At 30.7% G+C, this 24,483-nt stretch overlaps 1 protein-coding gene across 6 annotated transcripts in view; it reads right to left on the bottom strand.

Annotated features, from left to right (window-relative positions):
- Rgl (Ral guanine nucleotide dissociation stimulator-like) overlaps nt 1–24,483 on the bottom strand; it is a 165,657-nt gene that overhangs the window by 68,006 nt on the left and 73,168 nt on the right. For all 6 annotated transcript variants that reach the window (XM_035357166.2, XM_035357162.2, XM_035357165.2 and 3 more), the window contains 2 exons: nt 12,383–12,601; nt 10,174–10,277 (listed from right to left, as the gene is read on the bottom strand). In XM_035357166.2, the coding sequence (XP_035213057.1) occupies nt 10,174–10,277; nt 12,383–12,601 (323 nt within the window). The remainder of the gene's footprint in view (nt 1–10,173; nt 10,278–12,382; nt 12,602–24,483) is intronic.

Genomic DNA, 24,483 nt, shown 5'->3' with positions numbered 1-24,483 from the left:
AGTATGCGGGTTAGTTAAGCTTTTACTGTTAAAGGAGACTGCATGAAGCAATTTCCTGTCTTCTGATTTCAGAAATGTGCCTCTTTTTTACTTAAATTACTTTGCTTGGAATCTATATTAAGGGAAAACTGTTATGCAATGAAAATTTAGAAATTGTTCAGAATTTTGATTTAAGTTAAATTATTTAAATATTAATATGAGTGGAAAAATAAATAGTATTTTTTATTAAGTGCCAAATGAATACAATTGATATGGCTTATTGTTATTTATTTTCTATATTTTGAACTGAAATTTCATCATTAAATCTTGTAATATAGTTTAGTTCTGCATAGTTTTTTTTTTTCTCATTGTAAACAAATTCTGTAAATTGAACTGTCATTTAAAATTAAAAAAAAAAAAAAAAGTTAATTGTTTTTCATGGTCTAATAAATCCATGGTCTTCCATTTTCTTAATAAATATTGCATTGCTTATATTTTAAATTACAAGTCTAATTTTTCTTTTAAGATTATGCAGTTGTGTATAATATAATTAGACAGGTGCTTATTTTTTCCCTAAAATGTGCTTGAAAAGTGCTTATAGATGCTTATTTTTTTTAACTAAAATGTGGCTATGAACCCTGGGTAAGATGTAATTGAATTTAATAAGTTGGAAATACTGTCTGTCTTTTATTGAGTTAAAAAATAATTTTAAAAAAAAATTACTTTTTTCAGTTTTTCATGTTATTTGTTTAATGTTATTGCAATCTGATTTATCATATTTAGTCACATATTCCATCCCTCTTTGCACTATAGTATATAATTCAAAGGAAGTTTCAGCAATATTTTTTTTTACCAGTACACATTTTTACTATAACTCTGTTTCTAAATCATATCCTGAAAAATTAAGGAGTAAAGTACACAAAGAAGGAAAATATCCAAGTAAATAATGGCATTTAGTGTTGTTTATGTGTAATATTTGTACTAGATTGTAAAAGTTCTAAAATTCTATTAGCTTTTATTCTTTTTTAAACTGAGATGCTTCTTTGCACCCAAATGGTTAAAGCCTTCCAGAACTGGTACTTTGATCTAACTTCTATTCCTAATAAATAATCCAGCTGCATACAGTTTACTCAATTTCTGCCATGTGTAAGGTAAACAGTATTAGCTTTTTTAAATATATCTTTTACAACTATTCCATCAGGTAGATTTCTTTCATATTTTGCCTTAATTGAGTCATTCTGCTAATTAAGAATTTATTAAAGTTAATATGTTATGTTAAGTTTTTGTGAGTATAATTCATTTTAAGTATGTGCAAGCAAATGCATACATTAACAGTTACGTAGAATTATGTTTTGGGTATCAAATTCAGAAATTTTTAGGCTGTTTTTAGAAGATTTATTAATGATTTATACCATATTCATATTGGTAAAAACATTCTGTGGCTTTTATATCAGAGTATATATTTTAAAATAGCTGCATGATATGGTAGAGGTAAAAAGCTTCATGTGGATCATAAATTAATATTACGTGGGAATTTTTCATTTATTTAATAAAGAAAATATTCAAGCCACAATTAAATTTTTTTCAGTGGATTATTTGCAGCAAATATTTCCTGCAACAGAAGTGACAATTTTTATTTTGCCAAGACAGGAAATTTAGTTAGTGAAAGCAGTAACCCTATTTTGGGATGTTAAATAGGAAAGCAAATTTTTTAATTTAAATTGATTTTTGAAGGAAGACTTCATTTAGTCTTGCTATCATTCTACGTGGCTTTTAACATTTTTATGGTATTTATAATTTTATTGTTATTCAGCTTTCTGTTTGCTTAGAATGCACATGCATGTAGACTTGAAATATTTTATATTGCAAACTGAGATGCCATTGTTATCATAATTAAAGATTTGTGTTCTGATTTTGGAGGAATTTACTGATAATACTTTTGATTGTGTAGTGGTTTATTGAAATGTGTAAAACAGCCTGTCAATGCATATACATATGTTAATGACATGTATATGTTTATGAAGTATTCTGTTATATGTATATAGTGTTGTGATTAGTTTTCTGCTTACTCTTTTTTTAAGAAAAAGTTATCTGTAAGAAAGCGAATATTCTTTACTATATGTAGGAGTAAAATTGGAAAGGCTAATGCAATATAATTAATACAAAATTAAGTTTTTTCTCGTGTACTTAAATACAAACATAGCCATTAGACTTTCTTAACCTTGCATTTCTAAACAAATCTTTAGGTATTTTTTACTTGAAATTATAGGCATTGTGTAAGGTATATAATTGAAGTTTACTGTGTGATAGTATGAACTTAAATTTTTAATTACTGAAATGTAAATTTTTAAATATGAAATACTTCGTGCATTTTATATGCATCTTTTAATACTTCAACTATATTTAAAAACTGAAAACATATGAAGTGTGAAATTATTAAAAATTTTTCTTTTTCTTGTTTAGGAGCTGTTCTCAAAACATTGGGTGACAAAGAATTCACTTTTACAAAAATCGAGCAGGATATTAAAGACAGCGAACTGTAGAACAAATATGGCAAAGCTGATTGCAATCTATGTTGAATTTTATTATTGAAAAAAATTATGCTCTTCAGATTTAATGTGAGTTTTTATTGTTTAACAATAATTGCAGTTTTCGAATACCTGTAAAATAAACCTAATTCTTAAATTAATTTCATGTTTATTTCTTTTGCAAGTATTACAGTTCATAATGCTTCAAACAACTTGAAATTTGATACTTGTTAATTTATGTGGGATATGTTCATAATAATTTTATAATTTAAATAACTCATTGTCATCATATGAGTATAATCTAAAATGCACAGCATTTGACAACAAATTAATCAAAAATTAGCCAACTTCTAATTGCTTTCTTTTGTCCAGTTGCCTCCTTTTAAATCATTTAATACCATAAAGCTATTTGATGAAAAAAAATAATTGGTATGTCCACATGAACATGTACATTTATAATGATGTTATAGAAAACGTCACATGAGATAAATATTAAAAAATTCAATATTCCTAAACAAATTAACTTTTTAAAATTTTATCTGGTATATAAGATAAAATAAAGAACATATTTAGGTAATTTTGAATTTGCATAATTTTATGAACGTATTTATGAAATTAACAGTTACATTGTAAAAGGGAACTTTTTAAAAATGCCTCAATAAAGCATTTCTTTTGTAGAGGTGAACTTTTAGTACTGATCTAATATATTTATAAGATTTTAAACTGAGAATGCATTGCAAGATTGGCTGATAAATGTAAAATTTTTACATATCATAATTATGTCTGTAATTAAAACAGAAGTTACTCGATTAACTTACATGCAAATTAATATTTTCTTTAACATATTTTGGATAAACTTAATTTTAATAAATAAATATGTATATATTTGTGTATTATCTGAAGATATGAATGCAATATTTGTGACATTAAACATTCATCTTCAAGGAAAATAAAGTCAACTTCGTAACTAATGGAAAAGGTAAGTTTTCTACAATTTCCTGGGCTATATTTAACAATTTTAAAATTTAGCACACTCATTCAAATAATCTAAATGTATGATGTTTACTGAATTTGGTAATTAACTATATTGTACTTTAGATATAAATTAATGTAGATATTCCCCGTATTTTATGGTACAAAAACTTATATATTTGATAATAATTGACCTAAATCTTCCCTATGTTTTCTTTGCATATGCGAATGACTTTGGTAAAAATTTAGTCCGATGTCTTCTCTTTACTGTGTATAAGTGCACATTTTTGGTAAAAAATGTGCATAAATCTCCAATTACCTATTTACTGCATTTTTCATAAAATGTGCTTATTTTAATCTCATATTTTTGATATAAATCTATGCAAAAATGTTCTGCATATTATGATTAAAAGATAAAATGCTAATTTGATATCAAATTTTTACATATCCACCTTTTAGGTATGTACAGCAATATGGAATATATATAACTGGAAAATTTAAATGCAAAAAAAATTAATTTCTATTCAAAAATTACGTAACACTTAAAGGCTGAAAATCACTTTTAATATTTCATTTCAAAGTGACTGCAAAATATACAATAAATTTTGTAAACCTGAGTTTTATGTTTTAAATCAATTAATGCTATCGTTCATTTGCATGGCATAAGAAAATGTCCTTCGGAAAAGCAAATAATTTATTTAAAGTGTTATTTAGTAATAATGAATTTAGTAAACAACTGTTTGCTACAGTTGTTTACTAAATTTAAATTTATGAAGTGAATTTAGCAAATTGATGTTTATGAAATTTATTGCATATTTTGTATTTGCTTTGAAATGAAATATTAAAAGTGATTTTCAGCCTTTAAGTGTTATGTAATTTTTGAATAGAATTCCCCCCCCCATTTTAGTGCATTTAAATTTTCGTTATAGATATTCCATATCGCTGTACATAACTAAAAGGCAGATATGTGAGAATTTGATATAAAAATGACATTTTACCTTTTAATCATAACATGCAGAAAGTTTTTGCATAGATTTATATAAAAAATATGAGATTAAAATAAGTACATTTTACGAAAAATGCAGTGAAAAGGTAACTGGAGATTTATGCAAATTTTTTACCAAAAAATGTGCATTTATACACAGTAAAGTGGAGAAGACATCGGATTACATTTTTACCAGTCATTCGCATATGCAAAGAAAACATAGGGAAAATTTAGGTCAATTACTATCAAATATATACGTTTTTGTACCGTAAAATACGGGAAATATCTACCTTAATTTTTACCTAATATATACATTTATATACAGTAAAAAATCGGGAAAATTTGCGTAAATTTTTACCAAATATTTACGCATACGTGAAGCAAAAAATTGAGATTAACGTATATGCGATAAATATACATAAATTTTTACTAAAAATATACGTAAATCCCAGAAATTTACGTATATTATATGTAAAAGTTGCGAATGAACAGCAGTCTCTCGCGTAAATATACCTAAATTTTATGCAAAATTTACGTATAGTATAACGTAAAAATATGCTTAAATATATAGTAATTGCAACTGGACACTTTTTATGATATTTTTACATTCAACTTGAACGTTTTTTATACGAAAGGCCATTCGTAAATTGCACGTATTTTTCTCGTGCAATTTACGAATGCATGCTGCCTGGGAAAAATCAGGTTTCCACTTCCATTAATTGAAGATATTTTAGATCGGGTACAGGGATCACATACGTTTAGTATGATTGATCTTAAAAATGGAATGACGTCCATGTTGACGTAAGCAAGAATAGCAGGAAGTATACATAATTTGTAACACACGAAGGTCAATATCAATTTCTTAAAGTTCCTTTTGGTCTATGCAATTCTCTGGCTGTATTTCAGAGGTATATAAAACCCTTTTTTGACCTTTAATTAGTGAGGGTATTGTTTTGCCATATATGGATGACGTAATAATAATCTTGTCGTCCTCCCTTGAAGAAGGAATTGAACGGCTTGAATGGCTCTTAAATCTTGTTAGCAAATATGTGCTCGAGATTAATTTTAAGAAATCTCATTTTTTGAAGAAGCGAATCGAATTCTTGGGTCATGTTATCGAAGAAGGTAGAATTTTTCTATCCACTTTAAAAGCAAAAGCGGTCCTTAATTTCCCAGAACCAGCTAATTTGAAACAAATTCATAGTTTTCTTGGACTCACTGGATATTTCAGGAAATTTATTGCAAAATATTCCATTATTGCTAAGCCTTTGAGTGATCTCTTGAAAAAAGGTCGTAAATTTAAATTTGACAAGGAGGAAAGAAATTCTTTTAATCGGTTAAAGCTGAAAAGCCTGTCTTAGGAAACAATAACCACTGTTATGAGACTGAATTGCACACTGACGCTCTAGCTTAGAGGGATATGGAGCAATTTTAATATGTCTCCAAACGATAATAGTTTCCACCTTACCTATTTCATGAGTAAAAAAGACCACAGATGCAGAAAAGAAATACTCTAGTTACAAGCTTGAAGCTCTAGCAATCATAGAAGCATTAAAGAAATTCCGTGTGTACCTATTGGGAATTCCTTTAAAATTGTTACTGACCGTTCTGTGTTTGAAAAGACTATGTCGAAACATGACTTATCAACTCATATTGCTCGTTGGGCTTTATTACTACAAGAATTTAGTTATGTGATTGAGCATCACTCTGGTGCTAGGATGGCTCATGTTGAGGCCCTAAGTAGATATACCACTAATATTCTTTGTGTTTCAGTAGATAACATCTTACCAAAGTAAAAATCGGCCATCGGATAAGGATAACGGAATAAAAGTGATTAAAGAATTAATTAAATTTCTAGTTATGAAGATTACTGCGACAGAAATTGAATTTTATTTAAATTTGTTGATGGTAAAGAATTAGTGGTTGTGCCTGAAAGTATGCAAATAGAAATAATAAGAAAAGCTCATGAGAAAGCACATTCAGGAGTCAAATATACTGAGAAAAAACATTGAGCAGTATTATTTTATCCCTAAACTAAGATGGAAAGTAGAAAATATCATATCAAATTGATTCATAGTATTCTTGTTAATTATAAGACAGGAAAGAAAGGTCTCTTACATCCATTGCAGAAAGAAGATGTGCCGTTAAAAACATATCATTTAGATTACCCTGGGCCTTTGGAGAGTACACATAAAAATTTTAAGTACATTTTAGTGGTTATTGATGCATTTACTAAATTTTGTATGGATTTATCAGACGAAGTCCACAACATCTGCTGAAACCATAGATAGTGAAGTTGGAGATAAAAAAGGCTGCATTTGGCAGTCCTTCTCAAATACTTTCGGATAGAGGTACAGCATTCACCTCCAGTGAATTTTCTGATGATTACTGTTCTAAAGAGAACATTAAGCATTATCTAATTAATACCGGCTTGCCTAGAGCCAACGGTCAAGTCAAACGTATAAATCAGACTATATCAGTTCTTTCAAAGTTATCTTTAGAAAATCTGGCTCAGTGGTACAAACACACAAATGAACTGCAGCAGGATATTAACTCAACATACCAGTGAAATATAGATACCACACCCTTTGAATTGCTGTTTGGGACAAAAAAGAATGCTAAAGGTATTAATCAGTTGATTGAAATGACCGAAGCTGAATTTCAAGCGAATTTTGAATTTTTATTCTCTTTTAAGAGAAGAACTTAGAAAACATGCAAAGCAACAGCTATTTAAAATTCAAGAAGAAAATAGGAAGACATACAATTTAAGGAGAAGAGAACCAAGACCTTACAAAATCGAGGATTTGGTAGCTATAAAAAGAACACAGTTTGGTCCACATATGAAATTAAAACCAAAATATCTTGGATCGTACAGAATAACTAAAGTTAAAGGAGGGAAGTAAAAGAAGGAAGTCACAAGGGTCCCAACTGTATAACAACATATGCTGAACTTCTAAAATCATGGAACAATTAATTGCTAGGACAAAGAGAAGGAAATTGAATGAAAAAAAAAAGTAAATTATATATTTTTGTAGAAATACAAAAAACTGAAAAAAAAAAAAAAAAAAAAAAAAAAAAAAAAAACATACATAGATGAATGAGGCTCTTAAGACAAAAGGAAAAAAATTTAATGACAAAAAGAAAGACGCCTAAAGAAGAACAAGAGGATGCCTAAAGACAAAGAAACTGCGGTTAAAGACGTTAACTACTGTTTCTATGGCAGATGAAGAAGACGATGTTTGTACATTTTCACATTCTTGAAAACTGAAAGACAATCAGGACTCTAAAAATATTTAACTTTTATTTTTATTATCTTTCTTGTTTTGCTTTTGTCTCTTCTTTGTATTTGCAGTGTCGCCTGGAGGACCAAACAAGTGCAGGACGGCCAAATGATCTAATGTCAATGATGAATACCAGATAGCGTACAGATTGCTCATCATATTATTTTTTTAATGTTTTATTTTTTGCTTTGTTAGTTGGCAATTAGATGAGTTGGACTCAAGATGCAGTAAAAGAACGACGACAATAAAGACCTAAATAAAAATGTATTGAAGAAGTATATTCAGTTTATAACTAACTTATTTGTTAAAAATGTAAATACGTTAAATGTAATTAAACATGCTGTCCTTTCAAGTAGTTTCTTAGATGTCTTTTTTAAGAAGGTATTACCACATTACCATTATTTTAATGAAACTTATCAATGTTTAAAAAAATAGTCAAAAAATTGCCAGCTCTTGGAATTCTAACCATTATCTTCATCATGTACGCTCTCATAATCAGAAAGGCCACTCTTTTCTGATAATTCTAATATTTTGGCATCAGTCAATTTTTTTAATTTCTTTTCTTGGGCTGTGAACATCCTGCCCATATTGGTACTGTCCACAATTTTTAAAAGTGCATATAAAAATAAATATATAAAATTTAAAAAATAACAAAAAAACCACACAAGCCAAAAAAAAAAAAAAAAAAAAAATCCCTAACATGCCTAAACAACCTCGTTGTTCAACTTTCAGCACACTAAAAATAATGCATGTAGCTTATGATACTCGGACCAGCATCCCACAGTGATGTCATTGTAATGCACCAGCAAAACAATGGAAGTGAAAGTGCTAATACAGAAAGCAGCACACTCATAAACAAAGTAGGAAAAAAGAATAGGGGACGGAATAATTTTTTTTTTTTTTTTTTCCAGCAGACATAAGAAGTCTGAAGATAGAAATGACTTTGAAGAACCTATTCTAAAGTTCCAGATTACAGTTTCCCCCCCCCCCAAGAAAATCTATTATTAATAATTAAAAATCAGCCCAAAATAAGGATAACGGAATAAAAGAGATTAAAGAATTACTTAAAATTTCTAGTTATGAAGATTACTGCGACAGAAATGGAATTTTATTTAAATTTGTTGATGGTAAAGAATTAATGGTTGTGCCTGAAAGTATGCAAATAGAAATAATAAGAAAAGCTCATGAGAAAGCACATCCCTAAGTCAAATATACCCAGAGAAACATCGAGCAGTATTATTTTATCCCTAAACTAAGACGGAAAGTAGAAAATATCATATCAAATTGTGTTCATTGTATTCTTGTTACCGTATTTAACGGCATATATGACACACCCTTATTTAGAAGGCCACACACAAGGAAAAAGCTCCAATAGTACGCGTGATAGCGCGGCACCCCAATAACTTAAAATGTGCTTTCTTTTAGTTCTCACGTTTCGTAAAAGCCAAATAAACAATAATTGAATGCAATTACCAAACATATTTTTATTAAGGAAAATTAACAAACGGCAAGCTATTTTGAACATGATATGTAATTTCAATAATGAATAAATGAATGAAAGGCAAGCAATCAAACTTAACACAAAATAAAGCAGAAACAAGAAAAAACACAGATTCAAGGAAAATGTTGCCTATCATGAAATTTGACTTTAATCACTTTCAAAACCATAAAAATCCTTTTCACTATCATCATCATCGAAAACGAGAATATCGTCAACACTACTGTTTCTGTCATCACTAGTATCACCTTCTTCGAATAATGCGTCGTCTTCTGTTCCGTCAAGAGCACTTCTTAAAGGACTTAACAATTACTTCAGTCTTTATGTCCTCCCAAGATCTTTTTAACCACTCGCACACTTGTGAAATGAGTCAAAGAAAGTCTATGTAAAGAAGGAAAGGCTTCATAGACATAATGTGACCATCGAACCTGTTCAAACTTCGACATCAGCTTCAAGCTTTGGCGCTTTTTGGCAACTGATATTTCTCGCATGCGCAAAATAATGATGGCAGATGTAGAAAAAGTTACGTGTGTCTAGACCTTTATCCAGGCTAAAAATAGCATTCCGTATTGAAAGTTAATCTGTGTCCTTCACGTATAAGACGCAGGTAACGTTTTTGAGACCAAATTTAGGAAAAAAAGTGCGTCTTATATGCCGTCGAATACGGTAATTATAAGACAGGAAAGAAAAATCCCTTACATCCATTGCAGAAAGAAAATTACAAATTTCTGCAATGTTTTTTCCATTTAATTTCTCAGATGCCTTAAAAAAAAAAAAAAAAAAAAAAAAGCTGTTCCTCAAATTTTGCACAGCTATATATTCAAAGCGAAATTTAAAATAAACTTACTCAGTTTGAATAATTAGAAATTGACGAATAAGTAAAAATATTTACAGTAACTACTATTTTAAATCATTTAACTAACCACTTACCTCGGAACAGTCAACCAAGTTTTTGATAATCTGTGTATTGAATTACTCTGAAGCGCAGCTGTTATTGCTTTCAAGGATGAGAAATTCTTTAGCAACCTGAGCTCCTGTAAGTAAGTTAAATAATTTTAACTAAAATGACAATCTGGTACTATTCCTTTAACAAATGCAAATTTAAGCAAACTGTATTAGATAATTTAATTAAACATTATTAATTTAAAGAAACAGTATTACATGATCTGCATGGCACAGTTTAACTTATCATCACTATTTACAAATTGTTCCATAAATTTCATTTCCCAATTTAACAATATACAGTGGCTCCCAAAAGTGTTTGTACACTTATGATTTTTATTGAAATAGGGCTCTATCCATTAATTAAAAGTAAACTTTCCGAATGAGATCTTAATAATAAGATCTATAATCTGTTCGTAACAAAATTACATGAAATATTTTTAAAATATAGCGAAACTTTATTTTTAAGAAATTAATAATCAAAAAATGACAAACATTTTACCTCACAAAAGTCTTCGTACACTTAAAAAATCTTGACATATTAGTAAATATTTTCATTTTTCATTAAATTGATATTAGTAGGATATCCTTTAGCATCCACGAGAGCTTTTAAACGTCTGGGAATAGATTTTACTAGTTTTTTTTGTAATTTCTGTACCAATGTTCATCCATTCCTACATTACGACTGTTTTGAGCTTGCTTTTCGTTTTGGTGTCGTGTTTTCGTACTTTAACCTCCAGTTCTTTCCAAATGTGTTCTATGGGGTTTAAATCTGAAGACTGAGGTGGTGTTTTCAAAACCTGTGGACAATTATAGAGACACCACAGGTGACCATAGAGAGCCGCATGCTTAGGATCGTTATGATGATAAAAATAAAATTGTTTCCAATACCCAAATTTTGGGCTGATAATTTTAAATTATCTCTTAAAATATTTAAATAAAGAGAATGATTCATTATGCCATCAATAAATACGAAATTACCTAGTCCTGATGCTGCCATGCACCCCCACACAAGAACACCTCCACCGCCATGCATGCTTAACTGTTCCAACTAAGTTCTTAGAATACAGTTCCTCATTTTTTTCTTCTCCATACAGTTATTCGACCATAGGAATCACAAATGTTAAATTTGCTTTCGTCAGCAAATAGGATATTATTCCAGTACGCTTCGGGTGTATTTATCACTGATTTTGCGAATGAAAGCTTAAGCTTTCTGTTTTTCTCACTAACAAAAATTTTTTTACAGGCAGGATGCCCATGTAATCCAGCTTCTCTGAGAACTCGTCGAACAGTTTCAGGAGATATCAAAGTAGAAAACTTTGCATTAAATTCTGCAGAAACTTTTACAGCACTCAAATGTGGGTTTTTCACAAATTTTCTAACAATAAATCTCTCATCACGTTTAGTTAACTTTCTCGGTCAACCTTTTCTTACTTTGTTTTCAACCTGATTTTCTTCTTTAAAGTGTTTTATCACATATTGCACTGTAGAATGGGATAAATTATCTAATTTAGTGATATTTCGAATTGATTTACCACTACTATGGTGAAAAATTATCAATTTTTGAATGCTGTCTGTAATTTCTTTACGTCTGCGACCCATTTTTCAATAATAAATAGAATATTATGAGTAAACATTACAAAATTAAAGCAAATAATTTTTTAAATGCTACCATAATGCAAAAATTAAAAAAAGAGGCAAACGATAATTCTAATTTTGATTTTATCCAAAAATATTTGTGTACGAAGACTTACAAAGACTTTTGTGAGATAAAATGTTTGTCATTTTTTATTATTAATTTCTTAAAAATAAAGTTTCGCTATATTTAAAATATGTTTCATGTAATTTTGTTATGAATAGATTATAGATCTTATTATTAAAATCTCATTCAGAAAGTTTAATTAATGGACAGAGCCCTATTTAAACAAAATTCATAAGTGTACGAACACTTTTGGGAGCCACTGTAAATATACATCGCAAGCTTAAGAAAGTGAAAAATGTTTTTAAATGCTAATGTTATTTCCTTAAGCATTTAAACCATTTCGACAAAGATATATACAACAAAAGTAAAATATTTGAAGGAAGAAAAACATGAACTCAAAATGCATTTTTCAAATAACTCAGTATTTCAATATAAAACAAAATTGCACACACATACAAGAAAAGACAGGAAGGCTCATCAAGAAATATTACTTACATGGGCAATGTTTATCCATTTTATAATGATCTTTGAACGCATGTTGGCTTTTAAAGACAGGTCTGATAAAATAGTACTAATAACACGCAATGAAACAGCATTGAATTGTGTTACTGTAGCAGTAACTGTTGATGGAGTTACACTCCAGCCACAAGCCTTATCTCTTCTAGACCAAACGGAGCCTAGACACTGATGTGGTATTAACTTCTTGAACAATTCCTATAGTAACAATGGCAGATGTGACAAAAATTAATCAAACTAAATGGAAAGGGAAAAGCTTACCAAATTATTGCATAAATACATTATTATAAAGAAAAAGAAAAATATTCCTGCTAGCGATAAGAAAACATCAGTGATATAAATTCATCAAAATAAATGATATGGAGGGAAACAGTTACTTTGTACATGAATTTATACAAAATATTAAATGAATATGCAGTATTAATTTGCAAGCATACCATTTTTTTTTACTTCAACTGTAAATTCATTACAATCATTTTTACATACTTCTGCCGATTATCAATCTTCAGTACTTGCAATGTAGTTAAGCCCTTGGAAAGCATGGTTTTGAGGAATGCAGTTTTGTACATCAACAAGTTATCTTATTTGCTTCCATTTAATATGCACAAAACTACAATTTCATTTATACATGGGATGCCCCCAGCAGTTGTTTATTGTACTGGCAGGGATCTATATTCTGGTAGTCTCAGCAGGTGGGATAAAAACACAAGACTGGGGGTTCCACGTGACATGTGGGTGTAGCAGTGTGTACTCGATTTTGGTCTTCAAATGGCCTACAGGTTAAGTTTGTATAATTTTTATGTTAGATCATGGTAGATATTCTGCAGGCAAGCTGCTCTTTACAAGAGAACAGCTATGTGCACATCTGGCATTTTGAAAGCAAGTCAATGTAACCAAATATGTGCACATTACGAAACTCACTTCAGAACAAATGAATTTGTCAAATGCCTGCTGGCATTAGCTCTGGGTAGCAGTTATGGCATCAGCTCCAGGCAGGAATTGTCAGCAATTTTATAGCATTTCCATTGAATGAAAAGGAAACTAAAGAAATTTTACAAATTGCAAAAGCAACTGGCAACAAAGAATTTTTATATCTGACACAAGGATGATGATAAAAAAATGGCGAATGAAGAAATGGATGAACTTATAACACCAGCTGACAGTGAAAGCAGAGTGAAGAAGACAAAGCAACTAATAGGAAGCCGAAGAATTCCATTAAAAAAGGCAAAAAAAAAAAAAAAAACTATCAGCTTTTGCACTGGAGACTCATAAAATGAAGAAAGAAGACACTTTATGAGAAGTATTGAAAAATTCTACACTCTTTATGGTGAAACTTTTAAAAAGTTCCATTATTCTGTCCCAAGGAAAAATCAGCAGCATTTAAAATAAATAACTGTATCATGCAACTATTTATTAAGAAGTAATCAAAATAGTTTCAATTAACATTTGGCCACCCAAGCTGTTTGTAAGTTTTTATTGCATGTATTACATGATAAGTCTCTTAATTCTAAATCAAATGATATTTGAAATGTAATAACTGTTCAATTAGAATCAAGCATATAGGCAGAAGCCCTCCTGTAAGTCCTTGCAATGTTATGGATGATTCCAGAAAATATATTTTGAAGCCCTAGGATCAGTTTTTCTTGATTTGTTTGGTTTAGTTTATTTGATTATGGCCAAACACTAACTGGCTATCTGCTAAGGTAGAGGTGCACAACCTTGTGCTTGCTGATCGTTTTGTATGTGCTCGCTAGCTCGATTAGGTACTATGAAAAAAAATATATTTTTAAATAAGCATTCATTTATATTTCTTACTTGTTAAAATATGGTAAGCATTTATAGTCATTAGAGATATCTTGCAAGATGTTATAAAATAACTGATTGCTGACTGATGAGCTTGATAGCGAACATGGAATCTTATTGCTTCATTCCAATGTCAGATGGCTCAGCAGGGGAAAAGTACTTCAACAATTTGTAGAACTTCTTTCGCCAATAAAGCAGTTTTGGGAATTCGGTAACGAAAGTTATAAAGAATTGGATGCTAATAATAGGTTATTCGATCTGTATTTTCTCACAGATATATCAGCTAAACTGAACAAACTGAAGGAAGATCTCCAAACAAAAGCAAAAAACCCTTTTCAATGGACCGGAAATGTAACTGCTTTTCAGATAAAGTTAAATTTGTGGATAAATCAGTTGAAAGAAAAATATTTCACCCATTTTTAGAATTTATCTAGCTATATTAATAACCACAAGGCAACTGAAATACTCGGAAAATCTAAATGCACTGAAAAATAATTTTGAACTCTTCTCTGATTTCCATAAAGTTTAACCAATATTATTATTGATCTCAAACTCATTTGCCGAAATTAATATTTCAGTTGTATCACATTAGATTGGAAATATGTTTAACAAAAATGTTAATGTTTCGGAAATGTGCTCGCGATAGGTCAAAGGTTGGGCTCCACTGTGCTAAGGGGGGAAAATGCTTTCATGGAGGACTTTATAAGAGAAACTGGCTTGTATACACAGGAAAAAAAAACATGAAAACACTGATGCAGCCAGCTCATTCTCTGGGATTTGAGCCCCAGACCAAGCTACCAATGTTCAGCAAATTTCCCACTACAGTTTTTCTTGAAGCTTCCGGAAGTACTTGGGCAACCCTATAAAAGTCAGCTGAAGAGAGTTTGAGGGTTGATTTATTCACTTAAGGTTCAGAATCATGCAGCTGTATTGACTTCCTGCTCAGTGATCGCTGTTTTATAATTCTGAGTAATTTGCAACAACCTTCCATCTTAAGGGGAATTGTCTGCATGTGTTTTTCCTCTTTGAGCTATTTACGGATATTTACCTAAGTGTATAACCTGTTCTTTATTTCAATAAAGCACCTATTTCTTCCTGTTCATTGATATAGTATTAACATCCCTCAGAACACATAGCATGCAAAAATTGGTATTAGAATTTTAAGTCACTTTCAAATCGTATTATAAGGAAGATGTAAAGGCAGAAGATGTAAAGGGCAGCTGAAAGCCACTGTGGACAAGGATTGCTGCCAGCAAGGAAAAAGCTGCCAAGATAAGACAGGATACAGCTACAAACGTTGAATGACTGCCAATTTTTTTACAGAGTAAAGAATTAAATAGAAGGGAATGCTGCTGAAATGATGTTTAGTATTTCTGCTGTTGAAAGGAAAACTACAAGTGATATTAATAAGAAAATTCAGGACATGGAAGAAAAGGTTACAAAAGATGACTTCAGAAATCAAGAATGTAAAAAAAAAAAAAGAACACCTTCCAATAATCAATAAATCGCCAATGTCACTGAAGTAATTTCTGCAGTTAATGGCACTCAGAAAAGAAATACAAAAACTAAAGAAAAATTTCTGGAGACAGCTTATTCAATGAAAAACACATGGACTCAGCCTTCTTTGACAGTCAGTCAAGATCAGGTTTCTGTGAAGAAATGACATGAGGTTTCAGTCATCCTGTCCCATAATCAAGCTCTCAACATATGACAGAAAATCATCATGAGCTTTACATCTACCTGCCATGTGACGAGAAGATACTACAGTCCCTTCCAGATGATAAACAACTAGATACTTTGATACCTCAGAAAATGCTTTAAATCAATGTTATTAGCTCCTGATATGAAACAAGCAATGTTATTAACTTTTATCAATGTTATTAGCTCCTGATATGCAACAAGCACTTTGAATAATGGTCAACACAGATTTGAAGAATGCTCTTGTGTATGTAATGTGCTATTGTGTACGTAATATTCAGAAGGCAGGCACAAAATATGATCGAACTTATAAGGGGTGTCAACAGTGAGAAAAAGCAGTACTCAGAGCACCCTGTACCTCCTGCAACTTAAGATAAGGTACAACTGTATCACCTCAATGTACAATTTCTGCTCGTGCATTCCATTACACAATCTGCTTATTTTGATCCTCTTTACCTGCCTTTACAGTTTTGCCAGATATTTAAACACACTGCATATGCGTACATATATTTGTATGTAGGTATAGCCCAACTACTCAGCAATGTTAGCCCAACTATCCAGTAACTAACCAGAAAGTTCAAGTAAGCAGCACCTTTTAGAATTTTATAAACACGTCATCTCCTGAAAAAGTAAGCAAATAAGAAACTCATGAAGCCCACACATAAAAATGGTGCAAAACAGAATGATTTAATATCAGTAATGGATGAGTGTGGTCACATTAAAATAAATTTTCCTTTGGTTTTATGCAAACTCATTTTATTCTCGATAGGCCACTTTAGATTTGAAAAGAATGATAAAAACTAATTGCTTTTTATCTGTTTTTCTCTTGCATTTTGAAAAAATTAAAATTTCAGATCTTCCTTCTACAAAACAGTATGCAGGCACACTATTCTTGATGGCAGTATGCAGGATCCTGGCATCAAGAATAGTGCGCTTTAGTAGACATAATATGTGATTTTATTTGAAAATTAATAAACGATGGTGATACATCATTAAATATTACGATAAGCAATTTTAGTCTTAAATATTACGATAAGCAATTTAAGTCTGTATTCATAACTTAATAAGTCTGTATTTATTATTTAATTAACCATTAAGTATTTTTTACATGCTCAACTCGAAAATTTTTACTTATCACCCCCTTCACAAAAGCTTTTTTTAGCTTTCCAATTGACGAGAATAGATAAGTTTCGTAGTAGCAGCAAATCCTGCATGTGAGAGATTATGCAAATGATTAAATATGAGTCTGCGAAAGAAATTCAGAACAAATGGATGATGAAAGCCTGTAGAGATGTCACAAAGAATATTGCCATCATAGTATTGGCATAGCTTGAATTCCAGCTTCAAAAGATGACGTACTGTTTTTGAGAAGGTTTTATACCTCTGGATCATGCTGTTGAGTTTCGGAAATTTTTTTTAAAAACCAACAGTGGAGATTTTGTCATACAATCAATTTTGATTCTCAAAAGAGCATCAGCAATGACATTTCTAGAACTTTGCACATGCCTAATATCAGTAGAATACTGAGAAACAAAATCTAAATGGTGTAATTGCCAAGGTGAACATTTGTGATAATTCTGCTTAAAAGCATATACTAACGGTTTCTGATCAATATAAATCTAAAAATTTCTGCCCTGTAACATGTGCCAGAATTTCTTAATCGCAGAATATATTGAAAATAATTCTGTATTGAATGCAGACCATTTCTGTTGACTTTTATTCAGTTTCATACAGAAAAATGCTATAGGTTCCCATGTTTATTGATATGTCCTTCTAACAATTTTATTAAAGGAGAAAGAATGTGTGCTGCTTTAGGTATGACACATCTTTAAAAGTTAAACATGTCTAAGAATCAGTGAAGGTGGTAGGTGATGGAAATCTAAAATATATTTGACTTTGTCAGGAAGAGGTTGAATTCCGTTTTCACAAGGTAAAAAATATAAGAAATGAATAGATGTTTTACCAAAGGTGCATTTTGAAATATTTATGAAAAGTTCATATTCCTGAAGTTTTGAAAATAAGGCTTTCAAATGCATGCAATGTTCCTCCGAATCTTTGAAGGCTATGAGCAAGTCATTCATGAAAGCATTAACACCTTCTTAAATCTCCCATGACTATAAAATGTTAAAAAGTCCCGGATGCATTGCGCAAGGCAAATTGCATACGGGTACTTTTGAATAATGTGTGTTGTGTACACATGGTGGTTTTGTGAATGTCAACGGGGTTAATTGGTGTCTAATGATATGCCTTGATAAGATCAACATGACTATTCAGTACCATGCAATGCAACAGTAAAATCAGCGTGGAATAGGCTATTTATCTTTTACGCATTTGGGCATTCAACACTCGATAATCTCCTATAGGTCTCCATTCTAAGGTTCCCTTACTTGGAACAATGTGAAGTGGGGATGGATTATTGCTTCCCAATGGTCTTAAATGCCCCAATTGTGTCACAGTTTATAATTCTTGTTTTATTATTTTTAAACGATCTGGAGCTAAAGGAAGAGGTTTTGCTAGCACAGGATTCCTACTTTATGGATTCTGATTCAACGGAAAGGACCATCTCCTAGACTACAGTCACCCTGGGATGGTCCGTAGACAGTCCTAAACAGGCTGAATGATGTCATAGTTTGGGTCCGTAAGTCATCAAATTCTATGCCTAAAACCATTCATTACAACAGGCTAGCCCCTTACTATGGCCACAGTATATAATCCCCATAGTGTACATAATGTAAATACTATAGTTTGACCATGTACAATGTGTATCTAAATTTGTAAATGCATGCACTTATTTATTAATTTATTATTCAATTAGTCATACATTATTTACTGAAATTATTATTTTAGTACTGCATTAATTTTCCTAAGTATGGCTTTCTGTCCGAGATGTGCAATCCTGGGGAAGAGGAAATGTTACGAATTTTGTACAGATTTTAATAATTTTTAGTGAAATTATAAGTTAAATTCTATCATTATCTTTAGTGTAACAAAACGGCTCAAAAGACGAAGTTCTGCATAAAAACGTTTACAGCAGCAAGTCTATATAACACTGAGGTAAATGGCTATCTCGCTGAATTGGCTAGGTATCGAGAAGTTGGTGCTTTTGGTGACTGATTATTGTCATTATATTTGGAGAAAAATTGCTAAACTTGGCTACCATTTGGCAGCATTTTGGTCTAGTCCCTGTAATACTGTAATTAGTACCATAATTAAATAACAGTAATTGATTCCTATATGTAAATGTAACTGCATCTGACCCCCTATATGCAACTTTAACAAGACATACCTTCTAACAATTTTGAGAAATGGAAGGTAATAGAGATTTCTCAGTAGCCAAGGGAAAATGATATAAGCTCAGAGAGGGCATCAATTCTCAGTTTTTTGTGGCAACTACAAACTGTGTTCTGTTACACTGATAAGAGTTTTACAAATACTTTTGTGGAATGTTCTAGAACTGTAAAGTGTTTCTTTTGGAAAAATAAACTCTATGAAGTTCTCAAATGTTCTGTGTTCATTGAGCCCATTTAAAACTGATATGCATGCAACTATATATATATATATACACATATATATGAAATAATTTTGATGCATAGTCATGATGGCAGAGTGGCAAGATGATACGGAGATGACGAAACTGGATTCTGACAAATCACCAATCTTTATTTTCACACATTTCCAATTTATTTGGCAGACACTTATTCAATCATAATTAAATATGACAAATTTCTATGTACATTGTTTTTTTTTTTTTTGTTTTGTTTTTAGAAAGAAATGATGTACGCATTTAAGAAGCGAAGCATCACAAAGATTTTAACAAGGTTGAAGCTAGCAAAAGAGAGACATAATTAATTCACCAGCAGTATTTATACTAAGTCAGATGAATAAGTATAGCTAACCTGTGATTGGTTAATTTTAGTTTTAGTTGCCCTTTTTAAGTAGTGTTATATAACATGGAAGGATCTCGAATTTGGGAGAACAGATGAATTTAGAAGGAGAGCACCAAATCTAGAATGTTAATTTTGAGGTCACCAATTATTATTCTTAGAGCAGCTATTGTATTTTCTTTAAAAATTTTTAGTAATTACACTATTTTTGAATACAAAATTATTCTGAAAAAGTTTAATTGAATACCTTTACTTACTGCATTTAAATTGAGACACTTCATAATTAAAATTTAATTGCAATTTAAATAAGGAAACACAAGATTATAACAATAAATAAGTTAAATTAGAATTCACAACATAAAACACTATAATATTAGTAATTGTGCCAATTTTATATAACAGTTGAATTACTCTAGTTGCAACAACACCTCCAGATAATGAATATAATATAGTATTAAGATGATTTTGAATAAATTCAATTTTTGTATTGATAGAATTTAGAATATTTTCAGATATTACATTTAACTGTGACCCTGAATCGATGATTATTTTCTCATATCATTTTAAAATGGATGCCAATTTTAGATTTTGTCTAAAATATTTGTTGATGTTATTAAATTTACAGTAAGTAACCACAACGAAGACACTAGAAGTAATAGTTTTCACGGTGGAGAAATATGTGAGGAATTTATTTTTCACAAGTCTAAATTGACACATTCTCTTAAATAAAATGATAAGGCCTCACCATGGAGGCATTCTGAAAATAATAATGATTTATCCGTGTTACTAATATTTCTGCTTTGGCACTTTTTCCAAAATAATAAGACATATTTATCGATTGGAATATCGGAATTCTGTACATCGAACATTGCACACTGAAATTTAACGGTAGTAACAGTCGTAATTTCACTTTTCTCTGTAGACCTTTTTGTTTGTGATTGTGTTTGGATTTCACATTTAACATTACACAAAAATACAAAACTAATACTTTGCACTCATATTTCTAAAGCGTTTATATTAAATTACTGAAACACATTTCTTTAGAGGCATCAATCCCGATATTGAATCACTTTGCACATATCGTAACACTGAAAAATTTGCAAAATAAAGCACTGAACACACTTTTCCCAATGAATTTACAGCACTAAAGCACAAAATTAAAGCATCAAACCTGAATATCCGCAAATATAATTTTCATTATAAACACTCTTAGAATCTTTCAGAAGATGAGCACACTTTTCAGTATGTACAAACACACAAAACTGATGGCACGCTTAACACATTACTAGTTTTTTCACCTTTCACTCGTAAAATCAAACATCACATCGTCTAACCAGTGAAAAAGTAAACGTAACAATAGAAGACTCTAGCAAACATCATCACTACGACCTTGACATAATTTCATTCAGCAGATAAGCTCACAGTAATCATTCCTTTCTAACTTTTTTTACACAATCACTGGAAATTGTTGAACTCCAATTGGGTAACCATTCACACTGTAATCATAGCAGACTTCGAGTATGTAATAATTTTGATGCATAGTTGTGAGGGCAAAGTGGCAAGACAAGATGAATATGACGAAACTGGATTCCGACAAATCACCAACCTTTATCTTCCAATTAATTTGGCAGACACTTATTCAATCATAATTAAATATGATAAATTTCTATGCAGAATAGTTTTTGAAAGAAATGACCTAGGCATTTAAGAAGTAAAGCAGCACGAAGATATCAGCAAAGCAGAAACTAGCAAAAGAATGACGCAATTAATTCACCAGCAATATTTATACTACGTCTGATGTATAAGTACAGCTAATCTGTCATTAGTTAACTTTAGTTTTAGTTGCCCTTTTTAAGTAGCATTATATAAACAAGCAAGGATCTCGAATTTGGGAGAACAGATGAATTTAGGGAGGAGCACCAAATCTAGAATGTTAATTTTGAGGCCACCTATTTTCTTATATCTTAGATATATAGAGTCAAAAGTCTTTAATCCGGATGTCCATAATACAGAATGATCTATAATCCGGACCTCAAAGCTACAAACTTTCTGTGCATGAATAAATGCATAATACGTTTACCCATGCGCGTTTAATGTATAACGGACGGTATAAGCTAAGCTAAAATTATCTAATTATCTATTTCAGTTAATGTTGCAGATTGCGTTGTTCCTTAATTTTCTAATTGGATCCGGCTTATTAATTTTTGCAGACTGTTAGAGCAATTTTATAAAATTAAGCTTGAATTTTCAGTTATGTCAAAAAGAATTTCCGATTCTGGAGCTGCCAAAGGATCTACAAAGCAAAAGCATGTTTCGATGTCCATCAAACAAAAAGTGGAATTGCTGCAAAAAATGGATAAAGGCATATCCTTTGATTCTCTAATCATTCCGAAATATGTTTATCAATTTCACACTGCTCTGCGGGGGGGGGGGAGAACGACGCGACGCGCAATGAACTGAAAGTTGATCTGTCAGCACTATCCTTATCTTCAGGGCAGAAGTTTTTATTTCATTCGGCTTATAATTTCTTACTAAATGTAGTATTTCATCTCGATGTACTCCATCTTTGATATGATTTAAATCAAATTCATCGTCATTATAAATATCACTCACGAATACACATCAAATAGTTTTCTGGTTGCAATTTTCTAATTTCGACTATGCGTAATGTATGCTTTATGAATGCGCGCGTTGAAAGAAATGTTTAATAAAGTAAACAAATAAATATTAAGCTTTTTTTTGTAAATTTTGATACCCTTTAGATCATAATTGCTCTTTATTTCATAAATTACGGTTTCATATTTTTAATTTAATAATTTCTGCATGCCGTCTTCCCAGAGTTAAATTGTTGATCTATAATCCAGAAAAACCGACAATCCGGAATCGCCGCAGTCCCGACGAGTCCAGATTAAAGACTTTTGACTGTATATATAAACTTAATGCATCTAAAGTTAAAAGTAAATTGGAGTCAAAGCAAGGCGATTCCTCAACAATATTAATACTTGCATACTTGTTAAACATAAAATCAAAACATTTCAAAATAAAAATCGTCATGGTAGTAAAAACCCGAAAACTAAAAATGCAAAAAGGGAAAATATATAAAAGATAATAAAAATATAAAAATTAATCCCCTTTTGTTGAAACTTTAATTCAGAACTCATCAGGAGAAAATGAATTAAAGCTTCATAAAAGTTTATTAATACACTTTGGAAACGTTTTTCGCTCTCCCGATAAATTTGAGATCAAAAACCAAAAAAGAAACAAATTTATATGGCATAAAAACTTATATGTACCCGGAATTTCCCTACATGCTTTTGAAACACTTGGAAAAAGGATAAAACATAACAGTGTTTCAAATTGACTACAAAAAACTATAACATTACATATTGTAAAATGACCAACTGGAAAAAACCAAATTGGTCTAAAAATATTATATGCAAATCTGAAATTCAAACATAAAGATAGATCATAATATATTTTAAACCAAATAGTCATTTAAACAGTATTCTAAAAATGTGTTGTCCCTGATTATGTTTAAATAAACTTGGTTAAAAAATTGGCCATCTGAAGAATTACGTAAATTTTTGTTTGAAGAACCTCGTATGATTTCAGTAAGTTTGCGCTTTTCAATTTTGTATTTCATAGGTTCTTTCAATTTTTTAAATTAGACTTCCAGTTTTTTCCAAAATAGGCTCTGCTTTGACTTTATTATTTATGCAATCTTCTATGAAACGTTGTTTTCTTGGAATTAATAGTTTAGTTAAACATAATAGGGACCGCCCATTTTTAGAATACTGTTTAAAGTCTATTTGGTTTAAAGCATACATTACAAAGTCTTTAATCCGGACTCGTCGGGACTTCAGCGATTCCGGATTATAGACCATGAATTTAAATCTGGTAAGATGGCATGAATAAATTATAAAATTGAAAATACGAAACCGTAATTTATGAAATAAAGAGCAAGTATGATCTAAAGGGTATCAAAATTTACAAAAAAACAAGACAAAAAAGCTTAATATTTGTTTACTTTATGAAACATTTCTTTCAATGCAAGTTGTTTAAGTTGCTTCGTTTTATGTGCTAATACTTTCTCTTTAATTCTATAAACAGATATAATTTCTTGTTCATTTACAAAGTTCTGCTCCTCAAGTTCTGTAATTGCTGTGCCGAGAATAACGACTAACTTCTCAATCGATTTTTTTTTTTTTCATTAACCTCTCTATCATATTCTTCATGCCGCTATCCATTTTTTGCAGCAATTCCACTTTTTGTTTGATGGATATCGAAACATGCTTTCGCTTTGTAGATCCTTTGGCAGCTCCAGAATTGGAGCCTCTTTTTGACATAATCGAAAGTTCTAGCTTACTTTTTATAAAATTGCTCTAACAGTCTGCAAAAAATAATAAGCCGGACCCAATTAGAAGATTAAGGAACAACGCAATCTGCAACATTAACTGAAATAGATAATTTTAGCCTAGCTTATACCGTCCGTTATACATTAAACGCACATGTGTAAAGGTATTATGCACATGCGTAAACGCGTATGTGTAAAGGTATTATGCGCATGCGTAAATGCATATGCACATGCGTAAACGCTATGCATGCAGAAAAAGTTTGTAGCTTTGAGGTCCGGATTATGGACGTCCGGACTAAACACTTTGTACTGTACTTACATTGTGATCTATCTTTTTATTT

This window comes from Stegodyphus dumicola, chromosome X1 (assembly GCF_044657685.1).
Source record: "Stegodyphus dumicola isolate Sdum_Otavi_A_Nest chromosome X1, ASM4465768v1".
NCBI classification, from domain to species: Eukaryota; Metazoa; Arthropoda; class Arachnida; order Araneae; family Eresidae; genus Stegodyphus; species Stegodyphus dumicola.
Note: the sequence above shows the minus strand (reverse complement) of the source record. Positions and strands in the feature narration are given on the sequence as shown.